This window comes from Acartia tonsa, chromosome 10 (genome assembly GCF_053477335.1).
Source record: "Acartia tonsa isolate MP-2025a chromosome 10, ASM5347733v1, whole genome shotgun sequence".
NCBI classification, from domain to species: Eukaryota; Metazoa; Arthropoda; class Copepoda; order Calanoida; family Acartiidae; genus Acartia; species Acartia tonsa.
The window spans coordinates 49844423-49868412 of record NC_137269.1 but is presented as its reverse complement, the minus strand read 5'-3'; the positions used below and the strand labels follow the sequence as shown (position 1 = coordinate 49868412).

General features: G+C 33.8%; 2 protein-coding genes, 3 long non-coding RNA genes and 1 pseudogene across 8 annotated transcripts; 4 read left to right on the top strand and 2 right to left on the bottom strand.

Moving 5' to 3' along the window:
- Positions 1-6327: 6327 nt before the first annotated feature.
- Positions 6328-8015, top strand: LOC145330307 (uncharacterized). 2 transcript variants are annotated; one of them, XM_080174949.1, is made up of 2 exons: positions 6328-6411; positions 6848-8015. In XM_080174949.1, exon 2 carries the CDS (start codon positions 6873-6875, stop codon positions 7482-7484), a length of 612 nt encoding a protein of 203 aa, XP_080031075.1. In that variant the 5' UTR covers positions 6328-6411; positions 6848-6872; the 3' UTR covers positions 7485-8015. The 2 variants fall into 2 exon arrangements, with proteins under 2 accessions (XP_080031075.1, XP_080031076.1); XM_080174950.1 differs by lacking the exon at positions 6328-6411 and adding an exon at positions 6541-6575.
- A 767-nt stretch (positions 8016-8782) lies between these two features.
- Positions 8783-10216, top strand: LOC145330306 (uncharacterized; annotated as a pseudogene).
- Positions 10217-10271: 55 nt separating this feature from the next.
- Positions 10272-23003, top strand: LOC145330313 (uncharacterized). Its single transcript, XM_080174955.1, has 2 exons — positions 10272-10330; positions 21985-23003. Exon 2 carries the CDS (start codon positions 22000-22002, stop codon positions 22939-22941), a length of 942 nt encoding a protein of 313 aa, XP_080031081.1. The 5' UTR covers positions 10272-10330; positions 21985-21999; the 3' UTR covers positions 22942-23003.
- On the top strand, positions 11307-13618 carry LOC145330305 (uncharacterized). Of its 3 annotated transcripts, none has more exons than XR_013883361.1 (4): positions 11307-11382; positions 11706-11826; positions 12787-12889; positions 13474-13618. It is a non-coding gene; the product is annotated as an uncharacterized LOC145330305 (long non-coding RNA). The 3 variants fall into 3 exon arrangements; XR_013883362.1 differs by having other exon boundaries at positions 11351-11382; positions 11765-11826; XR_013883363.1 differs by having other exon boundaries at positions 11351-11382; positions 12791-12889.
- LOC145330314 (uncharacterized) lies at positions 16630-18336 on the bottom strand. Its single transcript, XR_013883365.1, has 2 exons — positions 17122-18336; positions 16630-16754 (listed from the first exon to the last, which is right to left on the bottom strand). It is a non-coding gene; the product is annotated as an uncharacterized LOC145330314 (long non-coding RNA).
- Positions 19699-21127, bottom strand: LOC145330315 (uncharacterized). Its single transcript, XR_013883366.1, has 2 exons — positions 20601-21127; positions 19699-19813 (listed from the first exon to the last, which is right to left on the bottom strand). It is a non-coding gene; the product is annotated as an uncharacterized LOC145330315 (long non-coding RNA).
- Positions 23004-23990: the final 987 nt, after the last annotated feature.

The window sequence follows — 23990 nt, the reverse complement described above, 5'->3', positions numbered from 1 at the left end:
GGCGCTGTTTATGCTGGAGTAGAATTAGAAAATGGTAATTACAGCTGTCAACTAATGGCATCTAAGAGCAGATTGATGAAGAACTCTGTGCCTCGCAACGAGCTGGAGGCTATCAGAATCACTGCAGCTCTTGCCTATGATATCAAGCTATCACTTGGAGATTTAGTCACTGAAGTTCTTTACTTCACAGATAGTTCTATAGCTATGGCCTGGTGCCACAATACAAACAAGAGGCTTAGACTCTTTTGTCTGAATCGAGTCATGGAAATCAGAAGGTTAATTGAAGCAGTTGTAGGAACAAAGGAATCTATACCTTTATATCATATTGATGGTTCTTTGAATCCAGCAGACATGATTACAAAACCATCTTCGTTAAAACCATCAGACCTCTCAAGTGGTTCCTTGTGGGTATCAGGTTATCCATGGATGAAGTTGCCAAAGAAATCAATGCCTAAAACTACATTCCTGGACATACAACTCTCTGCTACACAGAGCCAACTTCTTAATGAGGAATGCTTTCCTGAAGTTCCACTTCCTTCGGCACAAGTTTCCTCTGCTTCACTACAATTTTTTCCTACCTCAATGCATTGTAGTGGTTGCCCTCAACATAATGGCCAGATTCTAATAGAGCAATGCTTTGGCATATCAAATGTAGTTCAACATTGTCTAGAATGTTCATGTAATACCAATTTCCATTCTTTCGTTGCTAAAGCCGGCAGGGTTTCTACATCACCTATTGATGTAATTAAGAATGGATTCTCTAAATCAATAAGAATTATGACTAAAGTACTTGACTTCATCTGGTCAGTCAAACACAAAGCCCATCAGAGCAGGGGACTCCATCAGTCCCAGGATTGTAAAAAGTGCTCTGCTATAGCAGCTTCTAATGGTGTTCCTCCTGAGTACTTTAAGATTCTCAGCATTGAATCTTTTAATCATTTTCTCCGTATTGAAACTTGTATCTTGCTGTCAAAACTAAATAAGGTTAAATTGCAGGATTACGAAGAGAAAGATGGTATATTCTACGCTCATGGAAGAATCCCAGCAGATGCCGAGGTAATCCAGAAAGACCTAAACTTCAAAGTATTTTTTGATGGAAATATGATAAAAGGTGTGTTACCTATTGTATCAGCTGATTCTGACTTGTTCTTTTCATTATTGATGGAAATTCACCACAAGACCAGGAAGCATGCTGGAAATGAAGCCACGTTAAATGAGCTAATGAAGTATGTATTTCCCATCAATAATCCAAGGAGGATTATTCAAGAAGTTCGCAGGAATTGCCCTCGCTGCCGTATGCTGTTGAAGAAAACGCTTGAATTAGAAATGGGTAACCATCCTCAATCTAGATATCAAATAGTACCTGCTTTCTACCACTCTATGTGTGACATAGTATATGGCTTTAAATCAAAGCCTTTCAGAAACTCCGGGTCTACAAGGTCTCAACCTGAAGTGAAAATTTATGCTTTAGTCATAGTATGTCTCTTGTCATCTGCAACTAGTATCCTAGTACTAGAAGGATTAGAAACCCAAGATGTTGTAATGGCTCTTGAAAGGCATTCTGGCAGACATGGAGTACCCTCATGCCTATTTGTCGACCAGGGCACACAGTTGACAAGCTTGGATAAAGTAGAATTCACTTTGCGTGATGCTAATCATCAATTACAGGAGTCCCTTGGCATAGAAGTTTATCCATCCACTTCTAAAAGCCATATGGAAAGAGGAAGAGTTGTAAGAAAAATTAGAACCCTCAGGGACATGCTTAATAAATCAGCTATCAACACAGATATTGCTCTTACCCCCATACAATGGGAAACAATCTTCAGCAAGATGGCATCAGAGATAGATGATATACCCCTGGCAAGAGCTGACCAATCTAATTCAGCTGACTTTGGGTGGGATATACTTACACCAAACCGATTTAAACTTGGTAGATCACACAATAGAGTTATTGAAGGACCGATGCATCTGATAGAATCATCATGCCCCACTCATCTCTTAAAATGCCTGGAATCTATTCAGTCATATTGGTACCAACTTCTTCTAGATCGTATGCACCATCTCATTCCTAAACCTATCAAAATGAGCCATACTGATGAAGTGAAGATGGAGGATATTGTTGTTTTTCGATTTCTTGATAACATCAATAATAAGTTAGAGAAGTGGAAGTTAGGCAAGGTTGTAGATATCATCAAAAATGGAAGAGGAGTCCTTATTTCCTATCCAAACACTTCTGGAAAGAAGTGCGTTATCCGGTTTGTTGAGAGATCACCAAGAGATGTGTGTGTTATTTCATCTGTGACAGATCTTAACCTCAATTCTAAAGAATTCTTTCAAAGTATCAATACTGTTAAGTAAATCTGGATGTTTTTTTTTGTATTTATTCATCTCTACTATCTTTTAATCACCTTTTGAATGTGTAATTTTATAAAAATATTTTATACTATGTAAATAAAATTCATTTTATTGTTTTTATCATTAAGATAGATAGTTAATTTTATGTTTAATTCCCGGCACACCAAATATTTCTATTTTAAATATAATTATGTGATTGTTTAATAGATTTATAATGTCTGCACCAGATCCAATTTCAAAGCGAAAGTATTTGGATGAAAGATTGAAAAGCAGAGACCCAAAGGATTTAGGTGGAGAAGAGCTTTTTCTGACTGAATCCTACCAAAGAAAATTGTTTTCTGAAAAATCAGAAAAATATGAAAATGTACTCTATGATGAGTCTGACATCTTTAAGGATGAGAGTGAGGAGTCCAGTGCATACTCCTGTTTAAGAATCTATGAGCAACATCTGAAAATCAAAGATAACTGGAACATCTCTGATATCCTACCTAGAGGTTCACCACTAAATACCTCACTCTACACTGATCAATATTACACTAGATCATGGAATCAGCCTGTTATGAACAAACAACTAGTACCAGACAAAATGACTCATATGCTGATCCTGATGGGTGATTACAGTAAGAGGGAGTTGTCCTCTGCACTGTCCAGGCTGAATAATGCACTCAATGCTCAGTCAAGATCATTTTTCCATACACTCAATGCTCCATGCTTCATTCAAACAGTGAAAATACCAAGACAAGCCTATTTTGATCTTCTGTCAGCCAAGAAAGATGGGAAGGAGTGTCATACTGTTGAAGTCAATGCTGATGACAAAACATTAGTTGAAGTGCCTGTTGGAATAACCTTTTCTGATGGTTACACAACCACCCTTACCATAAAATTTCCCTGGGACAGGGTACCAGAGGATACCCATGATCAGTATGTCCCGAAGTGCCAATCATTTACCTTTACATTCAGTGATATGCCTAATGAAGTTCTTGAGTTCCTGAAAGCTAGGCCTGTTGTGTACATGGATAATGCAGATCATCAAGTCAAATTACTAACCTCTTTTCTTGAAGATTTCTATGGAGTTAGTATCAATTTCAAGGCCTTTGACCTGGGAAGTCTAGCTGTTGCTGCAGGATGCAGAATGGACAGCTTTGATATTTTCTCGCTGTCTGTAGTCTGCAATGGAAGTCCCTTTCCAGTTGGTATTGAATTCATGGATCAAAGATGGGCATGGGCTGGTTGTGAGCAACCTTTATTTATCTGGTATTACCTAGAAGCAAGGCTTAGAAGTATGGTTGAAATTTACCAGGTTCTGATGGGCACCCTGATTAGAAATCTCTTTCCTGATCCTGATTTGACTTTATACTCCTTGAGAATGACTCAGGATTCATTCAACTGTTGGTTCTCTTACTTTGTAGCTAAAGCTCTGATTAATACTTGCATTGATGACACTGATGCAATATGTAATGCTAAGACTAGAGCAGATTTGCTGAGATCAATCAAAGTTGGATTTAACCCTCTTCTTGAGAATCTAGCTGATTTGTATTCTAATATTCCTGTACCCCAATGTGGTGGTGAAAGATATCTGCATCATGCCAGACATGTATTTTTCAATCAGTTTGCTGTGTTAGAGAGAGTCCACCTGCCTGACTTTATGTGTGAACAGCCAACTCCAAGGCCAGACTTGCTAGCCAATAGATATGATCTGTTGTTCAAGAGGGAATATGTAATTGATGATTCTGGTGAGCCATGTCTACAGATTGATCTTCAGCCAAGCCCCCAGTTTTCCACTTCTGTTTATGAGTTCAGTGTGGATATTGCTTTGAAGAATGAGATTAAGTCTCCTAGACCTCAAAATGGTCGTGAAATCATTCCAGCATTGTGTGAATGGGGAAGACTTGATCCGGCTAATATCTACTCTCTTCTGTCTAAACTGTCTACTCTGGATACTAAGGAAGCTGGTGAATTTTGGGTTCAGCACATCAGAGCATATGATTACATGAGAGGCTGCCTACTCAGATTGAGAGAAAAGAAGACATGTGTTAGAATTTTGGATCTGGTCTTAACAAAGAGAGAAGATAATACCAGAGCACAGTTAAAGAGGATTGAGGATTCTGTATCTGGGATTCTACCCAAGAGAAGAATGAATTTCTTGAATGATAAGGTTTTTTATGAGTCTGAGGACAGAGTGGGTTTAGCCCAATCTGTGTATGAAGCTATGCCTGGTAAGAATACTGAGAGAAATAGGCAATGGGCATTGGAGAGAAAGGCTAGGATGAATACTTTTAAGAGGTATAATCCTGATGCTCTAAATAATAGAGAGTTCAGGAAAATGAAGCAGCTAAGAGTTTTGAGAGATGTGTCTGTTACTGTTGGGGTGAGACAGAAGGACAATGAGACAGAGCCTACACCTTCCAGTTCTACTTCTAGTAATAGAATTGTAAGAGACTATACTAGAGGTCTAAAGAGATTGCAGCACAATGATGCTAGACATGTGTTATCCCAGAGGAATCCTAATAAGTTCCCAAGGGATCTGAGAGATCAGCTGAATGGCAATGAGGAAGTTCTAAGAAGAAGATCTCACAAGAGTTCCTCCAGAAGACATTGTTAAAGGTGGGTTGTATTTGTTTCTTTAACGCACACCTAATGAGAACTCCATTAGTTCTGGTTACATACCTTAATTCTATGTGTTTGTTGATCAGTTTATATTTTGAGGACTCCTTAAGTCCTGGTTTAATACCTCAAGGTGTTGAGATTCAAGTTTCAATTTGAGTGATGTATGAAGTTTCTATCTTCTAATTGTTGCAGAAGCTGGTTTGAAGCTCTTCCCTTGGCGGGAATGTTGTAAAACTTATAATAATTTCGCTTCAAACTAAAGACAATATTTATTCTTAGAACAACGACGACATTTGAAGCGCAGTTTATTGGTGATGCCGCGTTCGTTGTTTTATTCTTGGAACAACGACGACATTTGAAGCGCAGTTTCTTGGATATGCCGCGTTTGTTGTTGTTTAAATATTTCATCATGCTATTCTGTGACAGCAAACATATTCAGTTTAGCACATTTTTTGGTTGTGAGAGGTTAATATAATTGTTTGTGTGATTTACGTTAATATTAATTTTAATGTATTTTAAATGGTTGTTATAATTTTACGAGAATATTTTATTTAATAAGTTTATCTTTTTTCAGAGATTTTCGTAGTAAAATTTAGAACAACCTTAGATTGTCAATATATCTGTGATAATGAGCATTCGTTTAGTGCCGGGAACATAGTTTTAATTGTTCAAGCTCAATAAATCAGTAAAAAACTAATCTATATGCGTATCTAAAGTATTACGTTAATAATGATAAAATGTTTCATTTTCTCTCTTAATCGGGTCAATCGTTAGGACCCCATAGAAGTCATTTTACAATAAGAAAAAATGTTATAAAACTGAATTTTATTGAAACACAAAAAGAAAAAAAATATAGGTGTGTTTTATTTTATCTAATTAAAGTAAGTAAATGTCTCTCTGTCTTCACAAAGAGACTTCGGTTACCACTGAAATGACTGAGTTCTCTTTAAGAAATCTTGATATAAGTCTATGTTTGTTTTGTTTGCTTCTTTGTTGGAGTGTAGTGTAGAAAAAGGCCACAAGGAATATTTAAATTCTTTTATCTTTTTTTTAAAGATAAGAAAGGTTTCCACAAAGTGTCTAGTTGAGCTCAGAAACCCCCCTCCCCCCCTTCTATGTTGTGTAGTAGTTTTTTATGTGTTTTATTTTAGGTTAAATTAGGTTCAGGGTAGCACCGCTGAATAAGCCCTAAAGGGTAGGGCTCCAGGAGTGGATAGGCATAAAGAAAAAAAAACTCACCTAATTTGTTTCTTAATAAGTAGGGAGGAGGACTGTTGCTTATGCTCTCTAGGCACTTAATTTGTGGAAACCTTTCTATATTATATTCAACTTAAAATATTTCTTGCATTATACTCATTATTTTTCAGATAAATAAATGAATTGAAATGATATGAAAAAAAGAGTAATTCTTTAAGCCTTCTTAGAAACCAACTGCCAAGATAAAATCAGGTATATTAGTACTTTAAAATGCTGAGAAGTGTCTTTTTTACCAACTTTATGAATGCTCACTTTTCATTCATTTACCCTCATATTTACCTCCAAAACAGTGGTCTCCAATAAGATTTAAGATTACGTAAGGAGAAATAAAACGTCAAATTTGAGTTGAGAAGAAAGTAAGTTAGCTTTTAACAAGTAGTACATGACATTAAATTAAACAGCACAGCATATCTACAGACACAACCTGCTACATAAGATATGAATGAAAGGGGAAAAGTTTTTATATAGTACATCTAGAATACTTTTGCCTACATAGTAACATCTTAAGTATAGAGTCTATGTTACAATAATATCAGTATTTAAAATGATAATAGTTAAATTTACATAAGGACTTGAAATAATTTTTTTGAATTTAACTTATTTATCAATTCAATTTTTTTTATATCAGGTGCAAAAACAATTAATAATCCATCATGAACAAGTGTCATATCTGCTCCAAGGAATTCTCTACAAATGGTGGTTTAACAAAACACATGATAACTCACACAGGAGTGAAGCCATTCAAATGTGACACATGTGATAAAGCTTTCCTTACAAGTAGTAGTTTAACTGTCCACAATAGGATCCATACAGGAGAGAAGCCATACTCTTGTGATACATGTGAAAAGGCTTTCTCTCGACCAGGTAATTTAGCTAACCATAAGAGGAGCCATACAGGAGAGAAGCCATACTCTTGTGGTACATGTAAAAAGACTTTCAAGACACAAAGTGAATTAAATATACACAATAGGATCCATACAGGAGAGACGCCATACGCCTGTGATACATGTGACAGGGCTTTCTATCATCCAGGTCATTTAACTATGCATAAGAGGAGCCATAAATCCAGTTGGAATATTGTTACACCTTCTGCTTCTACCAGTTTTGTTGATTGTGGCGAAGCTAATATAAAGATGGAAATAAAAGAAGAAGAAACTCTTGATGAGGATCCTATATGTATAAAGATTGAGGCTGAGAGTGTGGAAGTAATTATAAAAGAGGAAATAAAGGAGGAAGAAGGAATTGAGAGTGAAAAATTTGTTTAAGTAGATAGAAATAAAAATGTTTGATTTATGAATGAACCTAATTGCGAATATGTTGTAAGCATCTTTTAGTAAGTGCTTTATTATATATTTATGTTCCTATTTAATATTTGATAAATGTGTAAATCATATTGCTTCTCCAAAATCAATACTAAAGAAAAAATCATGTTACTCTGAAAAAATGTTATTTATAATTAAGCACTAAAATGGTTGTCGTGTTATTTTTTTTGAAAAAAAATACAAGCATCTATGTTGCAGATATCAGAAAAATATGAATCATAATATTTTAAAAACTACATGGTAGAAAATTGAAATTTTTTTTTAATCAAAAACGTAAACCCATGTTGTCCTAACCTTGCATACCACCCTGTAAATTTTTAAAATTTATTTAATTTGAAAATTCATGTAGATACGGTTTCTATTTTTTCTGTTCTTCTCTTGAATGCCAAAATATCTACTTTAATTTTTGTAAACCAATTTATATTTATCATTTTATCATCTTTAATTAGTTCTTATAACTAAATGTTACTTGTAAAATAGTGATTTTTTTTTCAGACAAAATATAAAATGAAATAAGACTAAATGTTATAAAACTGAATTTTATTGAAATATTTAAAGGAAAAAAGCATGGGTATGTTTTATTTTAGCAAATTAAAGTAATTAAATGTCTGTCTGTCCTCAAAAAGAGACTTCGCTTACTACTGAAATGATTAAATATAGTATAGTATAGGTATAGTTTTTAAACTTTGTTGGAGTGTAGTACAATAATAACACACAGTGTAGTACAAACCTATAATAGTAAAAGGCCACTGAAAAAATTACCTTTTTTTCATTTGAAATAATAATGATTTCCCTAGTAAAGCTCAGAAATCCCCCCCCCCCCCTATATTGGGAAGAATTCGTTCGTGCTTTTGTGTTTTACTTAAGTCCAGGTTAAGTAAGTTATATTGGGTTGTATTGCAGCGCCAGTACGCTACAGGTATAGGTCTTGCAGGGTAGGGCTCCAGGACGAGAGGTGCTTAAAGAAAGTATTCCCTATTTTCAACTTATTTTATTTGTTAAAAACAAGGGTTTGTGGTTGCTTATGCTCGCTAGGCACATTAAGGTAAAGCACTAAAAAGAGAAATAATGTTGTTGGTTAAACGTCCTCCTCCTCAACACCCACAATTCACTAAAACACAGCTAATAAAATAATGTAAGCAAAGAATAATTATTTTCTATTCAGAATATACAATAAAAATTTGAATTTATTATTTTTAATTCACACAAGTATTACATTAAAATTTATTTATTCCAGGTGCAAGAACAATAAAGAATTCATCATGAACAAGTGTTATATCTGCTCCAAGGAATTCTCTCACAAGAGTAATTTAACAGTGCATATGAGAGTTCATACAGGCGAGAAGCCATTCAAATGTGATTTATGTGATAAAGCGTTCTCACTCAAAAATGCGCTAGTTAATCATAAGAGAATTCATACAGGTGAAAAGCCATTTAAATGTGATACATGTGAAAAGGCTTTCTCACAACCAAGTGCATTGATAGTGCACAAGAGTATCCATACAGGAGAAAAGCCATACTCTTGTGATGCATGTGGGAAAGAATTTCGTACAATTAGTAATTTAACTGTTCATAAGATGACCCACATGCACACAGGTGAGAAACCTTTCTCTTGTGTTACATGTGGAAAGGCTTTCTGTACAAATCCTCAGCTAACGCTTCATAAAATGATCCATACAGGAGAGAAACCATAATCTTGTGATACATGTGAAAAAGGTTTTACACAGCAAAGTAATTTAATTGACCATAAGAGAATTCATACAGGTGAGAAACCATACTCTTGTGATACATGTGAAAAGACTTTTGCACGTCAAAGTCATTTAAATGATCATTTGAGGATCCATACAGGAGAGAAGCCATACTCTTGTGATACATGTGAAAAAGGTTTTACACAGCAAAGTAATTTAAATGACCATAAGAGAATTCATACAGGTGAGAAACCATACTCTTGTGATACATGTGAAAAGACTTTTGCACGTCAAAGTCATTTAAATGATCATTTGAGGATCCATACAGGAGAGAAGCCATACTCTTGTGATACATGTGAAAAGACTTTTGCACGACAATGTCAATTAACTGTCCACAAGAGGATCCATACTGGAGAGAAAACATACTTTTGTGCATTATGCCAGAAATATTATTACACAAGTTCAAACCTGTCAACACATAAAAAATCAGCTGGACACCTGAAGAAGTTAGAATCTTCTAAGAATAAAGTTTCACCTTCTGCTTCTACCAGTTTTGTTGATTGTAGTGAAGCTAATATTAAACTAGAAATAAAAGAAGAAGAATCTCTTGATGAGGATCCTCTCTCTATCAACATGGAGGATGAGAATGTTGAAAAAACTATAAAACAAGAAATAGAAGAAGAAATTCAGGATAAAGTATCTCTTTCTTGGGAACAGAATTCTGATGAGAAAATGATAGACAATATTGACATAGTCGAACATAAAATTGAATATGATTAACTAAATGATATAATATCACTAGATAAGAAAGATCAATTTTCAATCAATTAAATTGTTGTATATAAAAAGACAATATATTACTTACCTACCAAGTTATTTTTTTCTTTGTTATATAAACAAGAACTTTTCACTCTATTTATTTTCTTTTATATTTTTTAATTGATTAAGTAAGGATTTTAAAGTTATCTCTCTGTGTATAAATCTGTATTTCTTGTTTGTTTTCTGTACATTTATTTTATTTCTTATTTTTTTTTATATTTTCAGAACATGAAAATGAAATTTAATTACATGGAATAATAAAAATATCAGAAATATAAACAGGTATTTAACACTCTGCAGGCATTGAGTTAGGCAATGAATTGAGGCCATAGGTTATTAGAGGTGTATTTAGGGATGTGTTTAGGATGTAAATTTGTATAAAAAAAGTTGTATTTTTGTGCCCAATAAGATCTTGTAAACGTCTAAAGATTTCTTAATGGTCTAGGAACGGTTTTAGGCTATTTCAGAGGGAAAGCATATAGTAATAATGCAAAATGGTTATTATTGGTTTATTTATTTTTAAAACGGCTAAACGGCTGAGCTGTTAACTATTACTTTTCCAAGTTTTGTTCGATTTATGGAAAGTATACCTGCCAAGGATTAATCATGCCTAGTTTCATAACGAAATTCACACACTGATTACGAGATGGTTGCATTACCCTCCCCCACACCCTTATCCTAGAAAAAGTAAATTTCGAAATATTTTCATTTACTTTTATAATAGTTAAGTAATATGGTATTTTTGAATGTGCATTAATAAGCACTAAGGACTAAATTGACTGGGTTCTCCAGTAAAAGAAAGAACTTTAAAGGTACTTGGATGGTGGTAGGATAAATTATTTTGGAATATGTTTAATAGTTAAAGGGCGAATATAGGTTGGATATAATATGAGCTTATATCAAAGGTGCAATTATATACATTATGAATAACTCAAGCAAATAAAGATATTCCATTGGATAAGTCCGTTATGGCTAAAAACCTAGACAAGTTGGGCCAATTCATGACGTCAAAGGAGTGGTTCCCTACAATATTCAAATACCCATATTCACAACAGGATGCGTGTAGAGTTTGCATAAATAGTGTTGTTATTTTGCAGTACAAATAAATGAGAAAAAGGTTTCTGGAAAAAAACTTCCTAGACAGTACTGAAAATCTGATTATTTAGGAAAATATTAATATTAAATACTAGGAAAATATTTACGGAGAAAATTTGTCCCCCCCCCCCCCTCGTACGCAAATGAAAGTCATGTTGAGATTAAAATAGCAGACGGGACGACATACATAACATAAACAATCAAAGTTGTCAGGCCAAGTTGGCTGTACTTATCATTAGGTAATAATTTATTTTTTTAAATGTAGCGTATACAGGTAGTTCCAATTATGACTAAATTCCACTGGAATGAAACCAGTTCAAAGTCAAACCCATGACTAAAAATCATGTATTGTATTTTATTGTGGACAATTGAAAAAAAAATAAAATTAATCGATTTATTGGCCCCAACTAAACTGCAGAATAGATTTTGTTTCCTAAGTGAAATTAACATCAAAACCTAACTTTTATTACCTACTTTTCATCTGTTATCCTTTTGAATTTAGTGGAATGGGATTGATATAATCTAAACGAATAAGCTGACAACTAAACTAATTTATTTATAGGAATTTGTATATATGAGAGGTTTTAGCCAGAAAAGAGAACATTCAAGCCCTTTTTTCAGTTAATGGACCCTCCATGGTGTCTCAGACCTTGACCTGTAGAAGAATTTACCACTAGTTCCAGGTAAAATTGTTTTTAAACTTATATCAACAGTTTGTTTATTAAACCGAAATAGCACGAGAAAAAAGCCTTTAAGTTATCTTCTACTAGCAACTTGTATTCAAAGCAAAAATGTATAAAAATAGAGGGAGGGAGGAGCTGTCGACGACCACTCATGTTTAATTTATGAATCGGGAGTGAAAGTTGAACATCTATAGTAGTTAAATATTGTTGTGCTTTGCTAGGTATTTAATATTCGGGAATAGTCCCTTTTGTGGCAACGCCTCTTAAGGGGCGATTCATGTTTTTTTAAATAGCTTTTTATAGGTCATTTTAGGTTAGGTTATATTGGGTTAGCGGTGATTGCCCCACAGGGTTAGGCAATTAACTCCGCAAGGTTAGAGCCCACCGCAGGGGCTAGAAATAGGAGAAAAACAACTGTGAAAAATACGAAGAATCGCCCCTTAAGGTCCGTTAACACGAAAGGGACTATACCCCTAGATTCTCAGCCACATTTGTATTACAAAATTTTCCACGAATATTAAAACAAAATCATCGGCCCCTCTGGACTAACAAAACTTGTTTTAATCTAATTTTTCATTTGTATATCCACGTAAAGCTGTCTATAATAAGATGCTATAATAGTTATTTATTTCATCGTATTATAAATAGCTTTCCACGGATGAAAAAGGTACAATTATAAGATTAAAAACTTTTTTTTAGCCCCCTAGTCTATAACCTAACCTAATTATAAAAAAAATATTGTTCTCGGGTGTTGGGGGGGGGGGGGGGGGGAAGGAATAATGGGTACCAAAATTTTCAAAGTGTCTTAATTTTTCTAGGACTACTGAAAATCTGCTATATAACGAATTTTTGTCCATCCATGATTGTATTATAGTACCTAAAGGGTTTTTTTTTGTAAAAAAAAACGTTCATCCTTATTATTGCTGCGCTTCTTATGGACCTAATCACTCTTATTATCAGCAAGATAGAGTTGGAGGTGCATGAGAAAGTCAAGCTGCCCATGAAGAAGGTGCTGGAAACAGAGAAGAATGGTTTAACCATGGATCTTGCCACCCTTGCCAAGGTATGTACAGGGGACAAGACAATGGACAATGAATTGACAACAGGGGTATGGGGGTCCGACTTTTCAGCTTTCCGTGCACAGTAATATGAAGAAGAAAAAACATATAATATATTGCATTTACATTGTCATTCAAAGGTACATAGTTTTAAGTTATTTAAGGCCATTATGAATCAGCTAGTAGCCTTAAAAGTATAAATATTTTTTTTGGTGATATAATCGATGCCAGGAGCATTCTACGACAGGGGTGTATATTCTGCACAAGATTTGTTTTTTCCCCTGCCACAAATTTTAAAAATCCCTCCCCACATATTTTTTTACCAAGGAGGGAGGGGGGGATGGAAAAATATTTAAAGAACTCTAGGTATATATTATTCATTTATCCCCACACATTTTTTTTCACCAAGGAGGGAAAGGGGGGGGGAGAATGGAAATTTTTTTTTCTCAGTTCTCTTAATTTTTATTTTTTTTTCCAAACCACATATTTTTTATCCCCCCACCCCCTCTTTTAGTAGGGTCAATTTTGCAGAATATTCACCCCTGTTATACTGTGAGCTGCACAAAATCCATAATATTTTTATATTTAGATTGAGATGATCCAAAGCCAATATCTTGAAGATAGCTGTGACGTTAGCAATAGCCAATCCTTGCTACCTCTATACTTCATACATCATTATACTCGATTTCCAGAATAATATATTTAATTTCAATAAAATAATAATATAATACTAATCTAGCTCTATTTATATGTAAACTTGTAGCTGCTCTATTACTATACTAATGGTATCAAAGTCCACCATTTCTTTTAGTTTCACTTATATTAGACAGAAACCAGTATGACAGCCATAAGAGCGACAAAGAATATGCGAGCAAAAATAACATTTAACATAAGAATGAAAACATCTATAAAATCTAAGCTTGATTATACAATACAGATAACCTAGATAAACTCTTGAGGATGGGATACAACATTAGGTGTTTTTTTTGGTGTATCTCTGAACCAAATCTTGCTACTGACAACCAACCCTTTGATTGCACTACCTTTGAGAAGTATTAAGTGCATGGTAATGAGTTGCGCCTGTTTTGGGCCAAGACATTCCCGAGACTTTAACTATTTATGTCGCGTGCCTGACATAGCAGCAGTAGAAACCATTTTCTCATATTCATTCGAATCCGGTGGATAGGAACCGGTTCTCATCCATACGAAAAAACTATGTCTAGCATCGTATTATATACAGTTTTCTACGAATATAGAAATGTACAATCATAAGATTAAAACTAGTTTTTTTAGCCGGTGCCTTCGGCACCACGGGGCTAAAAAAACTAGTTTTAATCTTATAATTGTACATTCTATATCCGCGGAAAGCCGTTTATAATACGATACGAGAAATAACTATTAACGTATTTAGTTATGACATGATGTCGGGCCGAGATTCTAATGAAAGATGTCATAAATGTTTCCTCCTGCTGCTATGTCAAAAGCGCATCTTTAATAGTTAGAGTTGGGGGAATGCCATGCCTTAAAATAGGCTAACCTTTATAATGCATAGTTAAGACTTGCAGACAAAGGTTCTGCAATCAAAGAGTACGTTGTCTGTTACTTGCATCATAATCAGGGTGTATGGATAGCAAAGGAGAGTTAGCTTAGGCTCCAGGGATCTACAGGTATAAGACAATGGTCAATAAAGAAATGTACAATGAGTAATAAACCGTTATCATAAAACTCAGGGGACTAGTGTAATAAACAGCCTATTGTCCAATCCCTCTCTGGATAGACTCTCCTTGGTTGTTGGACCCGACCTAAAGTTTCATGGACAGAAGCTCATCTATTTTAAGCTGTAACAAAAGGGGACTGTACACAAATGAGAGCCACATTCCAAAAGTGAAAAACTTTATTATTGAAAATCTTTGACAGACATATGGACAAAGCAAATGAAAATCAGTAAAAGAAATATGGAGTAGCTTCGCATTTAATTAGTGTGAATGATGCACCTAAGTAATCTTATATCAAATACTTTGAGCATTGATTTTCACAATGTTTCACATTTGAATTGCGCTTCATGGAAATACCCCTTTATTAAAAGCTTTATTCATTATTTTTTTAACAGTTTCAGATATTAAAATTGAGAGGCTTTATTATTGTGTGGGTGTAATTTCATGTATAGGGATGAGAAACAAACATATGTAAAGAAAAAGTGGTGCTTTATTTAAAACTAGGGGCAGTTAAGGTAGGAGGAGGAAAAGTCGACCTCATCCCATTTAAAATTTGATTTTCAAAAGAGTAAAAAAATATATTTTTGGGGGTAGGGGGGAGAAGACACAATCCCCAAAAATAGTTTAAAACCTTCACAGTACCTAGAAGAAGCTACACTGTGAAGAAAAACCATATCGGGTCAGCGGTTAGCGAGATCCTTCGGGACAGACAAAAAAACGCTTATTACTTTATATATTAGGACTAGCGGCTACGCCCCTAGAAGCCTCTAGGGGCACTTAATTTAGGAGGGGGAAAAGTCGGCCTCATCCCATATTAAATTTGAGTTCCAAAAGAATAAAAAAAATATTTTTTGGGGGGAGGGGGGTGAAGACACCCTCTCAAAAAATAGTTTAAAACCTTCCCAGAACCTATAAGAAGCTTCCCTGTAAAGGAGAACAATATTGGTTCAGCGGTTAGTGAGATCCTTCGGGACAGACAAAAAACGCTTACTACTTTATATAATAAGAAGATTAATTTTTACCTCTGAGACTCACCCTTTCCTTATATTCGAAGAAAGAGGGAGTGCTTACTTCTTCGTTTTTAAGTAGGTTACAACAATCTTTTGGAAACCAAGCATAACAAACACCCATGGCCGATTAAGGGAAAAGAAGTAAATTTTTCGGTTGATTGATATGAACAAGCGTGTTCGATTATTTAAGATATTAAGAATAATAAACTTTTGGGGGCCCGGTGATGCTTCGGGTACAAGTCCGCTACACGCCACCATGAACGTACACTGAATTTGTGTTGTAATGTAACGTCCTCAAATGCCAAGGATATCAAGTAAGGGATCATCCATTAGACAATCAACTCTTTGATAGCTTGACCTTTGTCTAGAAAAGCACGGTAATGAGTTGCGGCTATGTTGTGCCAAGGCATTCCCCCTACTCTCTATTTTTTTTGTCGCTCACTAGACATAGCAGCAGTAACATCTCAGTTCATGATGTGGTTTAGGGCCGAGATTCAAACCTAGCACTTCCCGACAACGAGCGGATGCACTACGTGTTACGCCACAGTTAAGTGTTAGATATACAAATAGTCTAACAATTATGCGGACAGATACGTTAAAGATTAGATGCTACATAATTAAAAAAAATTTTTTTAAATAATAAGTGTTCACTTCTTCTCCTTTTATAATTGTTCATCTAAGCATTCTATTTGTTTTTTTTTCTTCACATTTTTTGATAAAAAGTAGTTAGGTATTAACTTCTTTTATATTTCTTAATTCTAAATCTAACTTATCAGCGACACACATAGTTGAAGTAGGGGGAAAAGCAGTCCGACTGTTATGGATGTTTTAGTTAATTATGCTTCCTAATGATGGGAATGTTGACAGGAGTTTTCAGCAGTTTATCTTTAAACAAGCGCCAAAAAAATCATGTTTCATAAAAAAAACTTTCATATGGACAGACTGACATTTCAAATAATAGAGTAGCTTCGCTATTACGAAGAACACCTTCCCCTTTCAGTAAAATAAAAAATACAAAAGTTTTGAAATGTTTTGCATTTATTAGTTTATTTCATAACATAACAATAACATAATAGAATGTGTACTAAAGTTTTAATTTAACAATAATATTATTAAAGTATAACAATGTAAAAAGCAAAGTAATCCTTGGTAGGTCTAATTTCCCTAAATCGAACAAAAAATTGGAAAAGTAATGGCTAACGGCTGCCGGCTCAGTCGTTTTAAGGTTTTTTTTAGGGCAAAATTTTTGAAAATAACACCAATAAACTTTTTAAAATTTTCTAGTACCATCTGTTTAACTGCTAGAATCGACTAAAAAGGGCTGGTAGAAGCTATAAAATGCCAAGAGTACCATTTTTAGACCGAAGAATGTAAAACTATAATTCAAAAAGTTGATTCCTCCGTATTTAATGATGGATTTGCCCTGAAAAAAGCCAAAAACCGGCTTAACGGCTGAGCCGCCAGTCAATACTTTTTCCAATTTTATATTCGATTTAGGGAAAATAGACCTACCAAGGATTACTCATGCAAAATTTCAGATCGAAATTCGAATTCTAAGTGCCATTTATACATTGACTTTGAGATGGTTGCATTAACCCACCCTCCCCTTGCTTCACCGCTAGATGCATATTCATCACACTTGAGGAAGGAGAGGGTCAGGTTTGTCAACCACCATAAAGGGTGGGGGGCGTAAAGAAATTTAAACTTAAACCGTGAGCAAAATGGTCTAAATATTGAGCTAGACACTTGAAACTTGGTACATAAGCCTAGTCCTATAGGTACTACATCTAAATGGCGAAAAAATTCAAATTTTTTTTATTTTAGGTTAGGTCAGGTAAGAAAAACCCTGCGGAAATGGGCGAAAATGGTGTTATTAGGCCATTTTTGGTCTATTTTGATGTAGAAACTTACCTTTAATTGTTTTTTTATTACGTTTTTTCCTTGAATACACTATGTCTATTAAACAAGGACATTATTTAAAATGATTCAGCAAGTCGGGGACCGACCCCAATAGGCTAGGTGAGTGGCTCGAAGGAGTAAAGTGCATTTTTTCTAAAGTTTGTGTGTCATATATCAAATCTGGGTTTTTTGAGTTTTGGTACCAAACTTGCTGAATCATCTTAAATAATGTCCTTATGAATAGACAAAAAGTTTCTAAGGAAAAAACTTAAGAAAAAAAATTAAAAGTGAGTTTTTACATCAAATTACACCTAACCTTAAAATAAAAAAAAATGATTTTTTTTTCATTTAGATGTAGTATCTATGGGACTATGCTTATGTACCATTTTCAAGTGTCTAGCTCAATATTTAGACAATTATGCTCACAGTTTAAGTTTAAATGTCATTAACCCCCCCCCCCCGCCTTATTTTTAAAGAAAATAAAAATTTTACGGATAATATTTATTCTATTAACTAGCGACATAAAAATAGAAAGAACAACATCCATAAAAGCGAAGCTCTGAAACTGTAGGACAAAAGGGCATTAACACTTGTAGAGTGTCAGAACTGAATAATCAGAATATAAATGTATAAGAATCGAAGCAAAATTGTAAAGGGGGTAGGCGGATGAGCCACTTTTTGAAACCAAAAGTAAAACGCACATGATCTTAGCCCATAAAAGAGTTACATCTCTAAAATTCGGCACAGCAGTTGCTTTTGTGAGAACAATATGGAACTGTGAAGAAACGGCGGCAGAACAGCCGCTCCCGCTGAAAACCCCCGTTTCCCGCCGAATTATTTTTTTACTTTTTTCGCCAAATTATACAGTTCTAGATCATCAGAGATAAACTTTTTTCTCATAAAAATTTCCCTTACATTTTTACGTGACACTGGTAATATTTCAAACATGTCAATATTAAAACAAGGATGACAACATCCATAAAAGCGAAGCACTGAAACGGTAGGACAAACGGACGTTAACACTTGTATAGTTTCAGAACAGAATAATCCTAATATAAATGTATAAAAGTCAAAGCAAAATTGTGAGTAAATTTGTTAAAAACTTCTTGAACAGGATAATGTTTATGGACATACTTACATTTTAAGGACTTGATTATAGAGTTGCTTCGTTTATTACATTATACTTTGTTGTCCCAGGAATCAATATACCAAAAATCAGATCAATCGGATAATTAGATCACATAAAAATTTGATGTTAAAAAAGTAAAAAAATCATCATGTTTAAAATATACTTACGGACATTTTGGTAATGATTATAGAGTTCCTACGCTTTCTAACTCGTACCTTACAATTAAAGGAATCACCGTGCAAAATTTGAAATCGATAGGACAATTCTAACATGCCTAAATTAACGAAAAAAGCTTTTTAAAAAAGTAAAAAAATCAACTTGTTTAAAATGGACGTACGTACATTTTGGTAGTGATTATAGAGTTGCTATGCTTTTTAAATCGTACCTAACTACTACAGGAATCACCATGCAAAATTTGAAATCGATAGGACAATTCTAACATGCCTAAATTAACGAAAAAAGCTATCCGTTACGGACGGACGGACGGACGGACCGACACTAATTATAGAAAAGCTTCGCTTTTAAAAATTGCAATTGTAAAATCTTACAAGTGTCAAGTGAAAAAATAAGGGAAATTTTTATGAAAAAAAAGTTTTATAACAGATGTTTGAAAATTGTCTATTATGGCAAGAACAGGGGGAAAAAATTTCGGCGGGAAAAGGCAGCTCCTTACTGCTCTCCACAAAAGCAACTAATGTTTAAGTACATACTTACATTTTAAGGACTTCATTAATATTATAAACTTATATATAATATTGTACTTGTCCCAGGAATCAGTATACCAAAAATCAGATCAATCGGATAATTAGATCATATAAAAATTTGTTGTTAAAAAAGTGAAAAGAAGAACATGTTGAAAATGGACGTACGGACATTCTGGTAATGATTATAGAGTTGCCACGCTTTCTGATAGTATCTGACTACTACAGGGATCACCATGCCAAATTTGAAATCGATAGGAGAATTCTAACGTGCCTAAATTAACGAAAAAAGCTATACGTCACGGACGGACAGACCTACCCTAATTATAGGAAAGCTTTGCTTTTAAAAAAAACTGTGGATTGAGAATTTCTACCCTTATTATACTATTTTTATCATTATACAAAAGTAACAGGATCTGTGTATGTATGTTTGTCTTCCTAAATTTCTTCAGTGACACTTCATGGTATAACTTTCCTGAAAAATATGAAATTTCTTCAAAATAAAAAAATTAGTGACATGCACAGATACCCCCTTAAACCCAAATTGAGTGAAGTATAATACAGGCAACAATGGTGGTGTTAGTTTATTGTCAGAGGGGTGGATTCACCTTCCTATATGTCAACCGTCTAGCATACATACTTAAGAGTCAAATTATCTTTAATTCTTGAAATTACGAGCGAAATTATGCCATAGCAAGGGAAAAAAGGGACAGAAAGAGAATATATTAAAATTAAAAGAATATCATGAAACCTTTAAAAAATAAGGTTTATGTCTGTGTAAAGACTAGAATTGCATGTCATATGAATCTTCACTGAAAATTTCAGCTGTCTATCTTTTAAAAAGTTTTATGTCTTCTAATTCATGACCGACAGACAGACAGGCAAAAAAATTAAGACTAGATGTGCCTTTGTCATACATAGGAATTAGGGTTGGGCCGGATATCCGGCCGTTTTCGATATCCGGCCAGTTACCTGATATTGAAACTATCCGGATAACGGATATCCGGCCGGATGTCTTGTAATTAGCCGGATATCAAGCATTGGCCAGATATCCGGCTGGATACCGGATATTGAAACAATCCGGATACCGGTTTTCCGGTATCCGGTATCCAGCAAAAAAGTATTCAGCCCAACCCTAATAGGAATAGCTTAAATAGCAGCCGAAAAAATCAAATTTTCCTCATTGCGTCTCAGACTGACGCATGGACAAAGTGAATCATAGAGTAGCTTCGCTACTCAAAAAAAAACTCCCTTATTTTTACCTGTATTTATCTGTAAATTGTTGAACTTTATTTATCTGGTTTTTTAGACTTCATCCACTTTAAACATTTTCACCTGAAATTAAAAAAAAATATTCTTTAATTAAGTCTTTTAAACTTTTGAGGTCTCAGCCAACTTCACAAGAATGAGAATATCCATGAAAGCAAAGATCAAATAAGATGGACAAACATATTGAGTAATATTTAAAGGAAACATTTTTTCAGTTGCGTGCACAGCATTTGTCATTCCCCTTAAACCAAAATCGAGCAGGGTGTAGACGGGTGTCAGATTCAGAGTGTGTTTTACTGACAAGAACATGAAATTGCTGGAAAAAATATTTAGTTGGTAAAAAATAATAAAAAAGTATACTACGATTAGAACAAAATTATCAAAAAGAGAGTAGCAAAAATTAGATGTATCCCAGACAGCTAATCCACAATAGAGTGAGACAGGGAGAAGGTTAATCAAAAAAGAGAAAGGGGAGGTTGAAGTGGTAAAGCTCCTTACACAACAATTCCCGTAAAAATAAAAACTTAGGTAGATTCAAAATAAGGTATGTAAATAGAAATATGAGGTTAATAAAAACAATGCTTTTCTATAATTATGGTTATTCTACAGTCTACACATCTATAAAGTTTAGCCTACTGGTCCAAACGTAATCATGAAAGCATAATAGTTCAATAATAAAGAGTAAATAATTTTCAAAATAATTGTTCAATATCCTGCCGAAACCACTTGTTATGAAATACTACGTACTTTAGAAAGGGTGTTTGTTATTAAAATCAGCTGACATATACGCACAGGGGTAGATAATTGCATTAAAAATACGTTTAGTAATGAATATTTATCAAAGTGGAATGTGTGACGTGTCAATGACGTCACACCTACGTACGCTTATTTGTAATTAAAATAATTACATTTAAAATTACGAAAATTAATGATTTTATGATCTTAAAAGATGCATGCAAATGTATTAATTAAATGAACATAAGTAAAGTAGTCAAAAAAAAAGTCTTGTAAAGGGCTAAAATAAACGGTTTGTCGGCAATCTCATTTATCATATGTTCAATTGAAACAGAAAATTGCAAAATCTACTTAAGGATTTTTTTGAATTTTTAAATTTGGCATAGATATTCTAAAAGTATGAAATGGCACCTTTCATATAAGCTCATATCATATCGAACCTATATTCGCCCTTTAATAGGGATACTCCTCGCATTATATCATAAATTTTTTAATCGCTTACTATTTTTTATTTCATGTAAACCTATCAGGAATTTTTATTATTTTATGAAAATTTGACTCACATATTGATTTATGTTATATTTTAAATAAATGGATATTTTTAATCCTTTATTGTCCGTATATAATTTTGATTTGTTTTAGGTGCAACTGATAAATATGGATACTCAACATACAAAAGAAAAACAATTCAAATGTGAATCATGTCCCATGACATTCTCACAAATTGATAGCTTTAACCGACATAAAACAATACATGGTGTGAGACCATTCAAATGTGATTTTTGTGAAAAGGCATTTTCAGACTGTAGTAAATTAAAAAGACACAGAATGATCCATACTGGAGAGAAGCCATACTCTTGTGATACATGTATAAAAGCTTTCCGTACAAAAGGTGAATTAATTGTCCATAAGAGGATCCATACAGGAGAAAAGCCATACTCTTGTGATACATGTAATAAGGCTTTCTCACGACAAAGTGGTTTGGCTGAACATAAGAGGAGTCATACAGGCGATAAACAATACTCTTGTGATACATGTGAAAAAGCTTTCCTTACGAGTGGTCATTTAACTGTGCACAAGAGGATCCATACAGGAGAGAAACCATACTCTTGTGATACATGTGATAAGGCATTCTCGCGACAAGACGCATTAGCTCAACATAAGAGGATTCATACAGGTGAAAAGCCATACTCTTGTGATACATGTGAAAAGACTTTCTCACAACAAAGTTCATTAGTTGATCATAAGAGAATCCATACAGGAGAGAAACCATACTCTTGTGAATTATGCCAGAAATCTTTTTACTCTAGTTCAAACCTTGCAACACATAATAAATCAGCTGAACATCTCCAAAAGGTAGAATCTACTAAGAATGCAGTGTCACCTTCTGCCTCTACCAGTTTTGTTGATTGTGGTGAATCTGATGTAAAACTAGAAATAAAAGAAGAAGAAACTCTTGATGAGGATCCTCTCTCTGTCAACATGGAGACTGAGAATCTTGAAGAAATTATAAAACAGGAAATAGAAAAAGAAGAAAGTCTTTTTTGTGAACAGAATCCTGATGAGGATTGTGTAAATAATATAATTGAATATGATTAACTCTATGAATGTTTTGATTTTTTACAGAATATCATTTGATAAGAAAGATCAATTTTCATTAAATTAAATTGATATATACAGGGTGTTTTTTTTTAATAAGACAAAAGTATTACTTAATATAACCCACTTGCCATTGACAGAAATTAATAATCTATATCTCAATTTCTTCATTGGGTTGGGGAGTTTTGTATAAGAAAAAAATACTTGGCGATTTTCAACAAATTATGCCTTAAAAACCGGTTTTACCAAAGTACCTAATTTTAGAAGATTTTTGGATCATGACCAATTTAAAGGGTGTGCTAACATGTGTGCATTTTTAAAAATCAAATTGCGCGGCTTATCTTAATAGTAGAAAAATGTTACGCATACCGTTAGAATTGTCATGAACTCTAGTTGTCATATTCATGCTATTTGTAGTATAGAAGCTACGTTGGAAAATGTGAGAAAGGTTGAAAAGTTTTAAGTAAGTTGGGACATTTTACCACGTAGCTCCAAAACTATATGTAGCACAGGAATATTTTTTAAACACCCAAAAACTAGAGTTTATGACGATTCTAACGATATGCATAACATTTTTCTACTATTAACACAAGCCGCGCAATTTGAATTTAAAAAATATACGCATTTTAGCACACCCTTTAAATTGGTCATGATCCAAAAATCTACCAAAAATAGATACTTTGGAAAAACCGGTTTTTAAGGCATAATTTGTTAAAAATCGCCAAGTATTTTTTTCTTATACAAAACTCCCCAACCCAATGAAGAAATTGAGATATAGATTATAAATTCTGTCAATAACAAGCGGGTTATATTAAGCAATACTTTTGTCTTATTAAAAAAAAACACCCTGTATATAAAGACAATGTATTACATACCTACTATATTATTTTTTCTTTATTATATAAACAAGACTTTTGTCACTCTACACTTTTTTTTACACAGTTTTGTAATTCTTGATTGTTTTCTGTACATATCATTCTTTTATTTTTGATTATTTTTCATATTTTCAGAACATGAAAATGAAAATTGATTACATGGAATAATAGAAA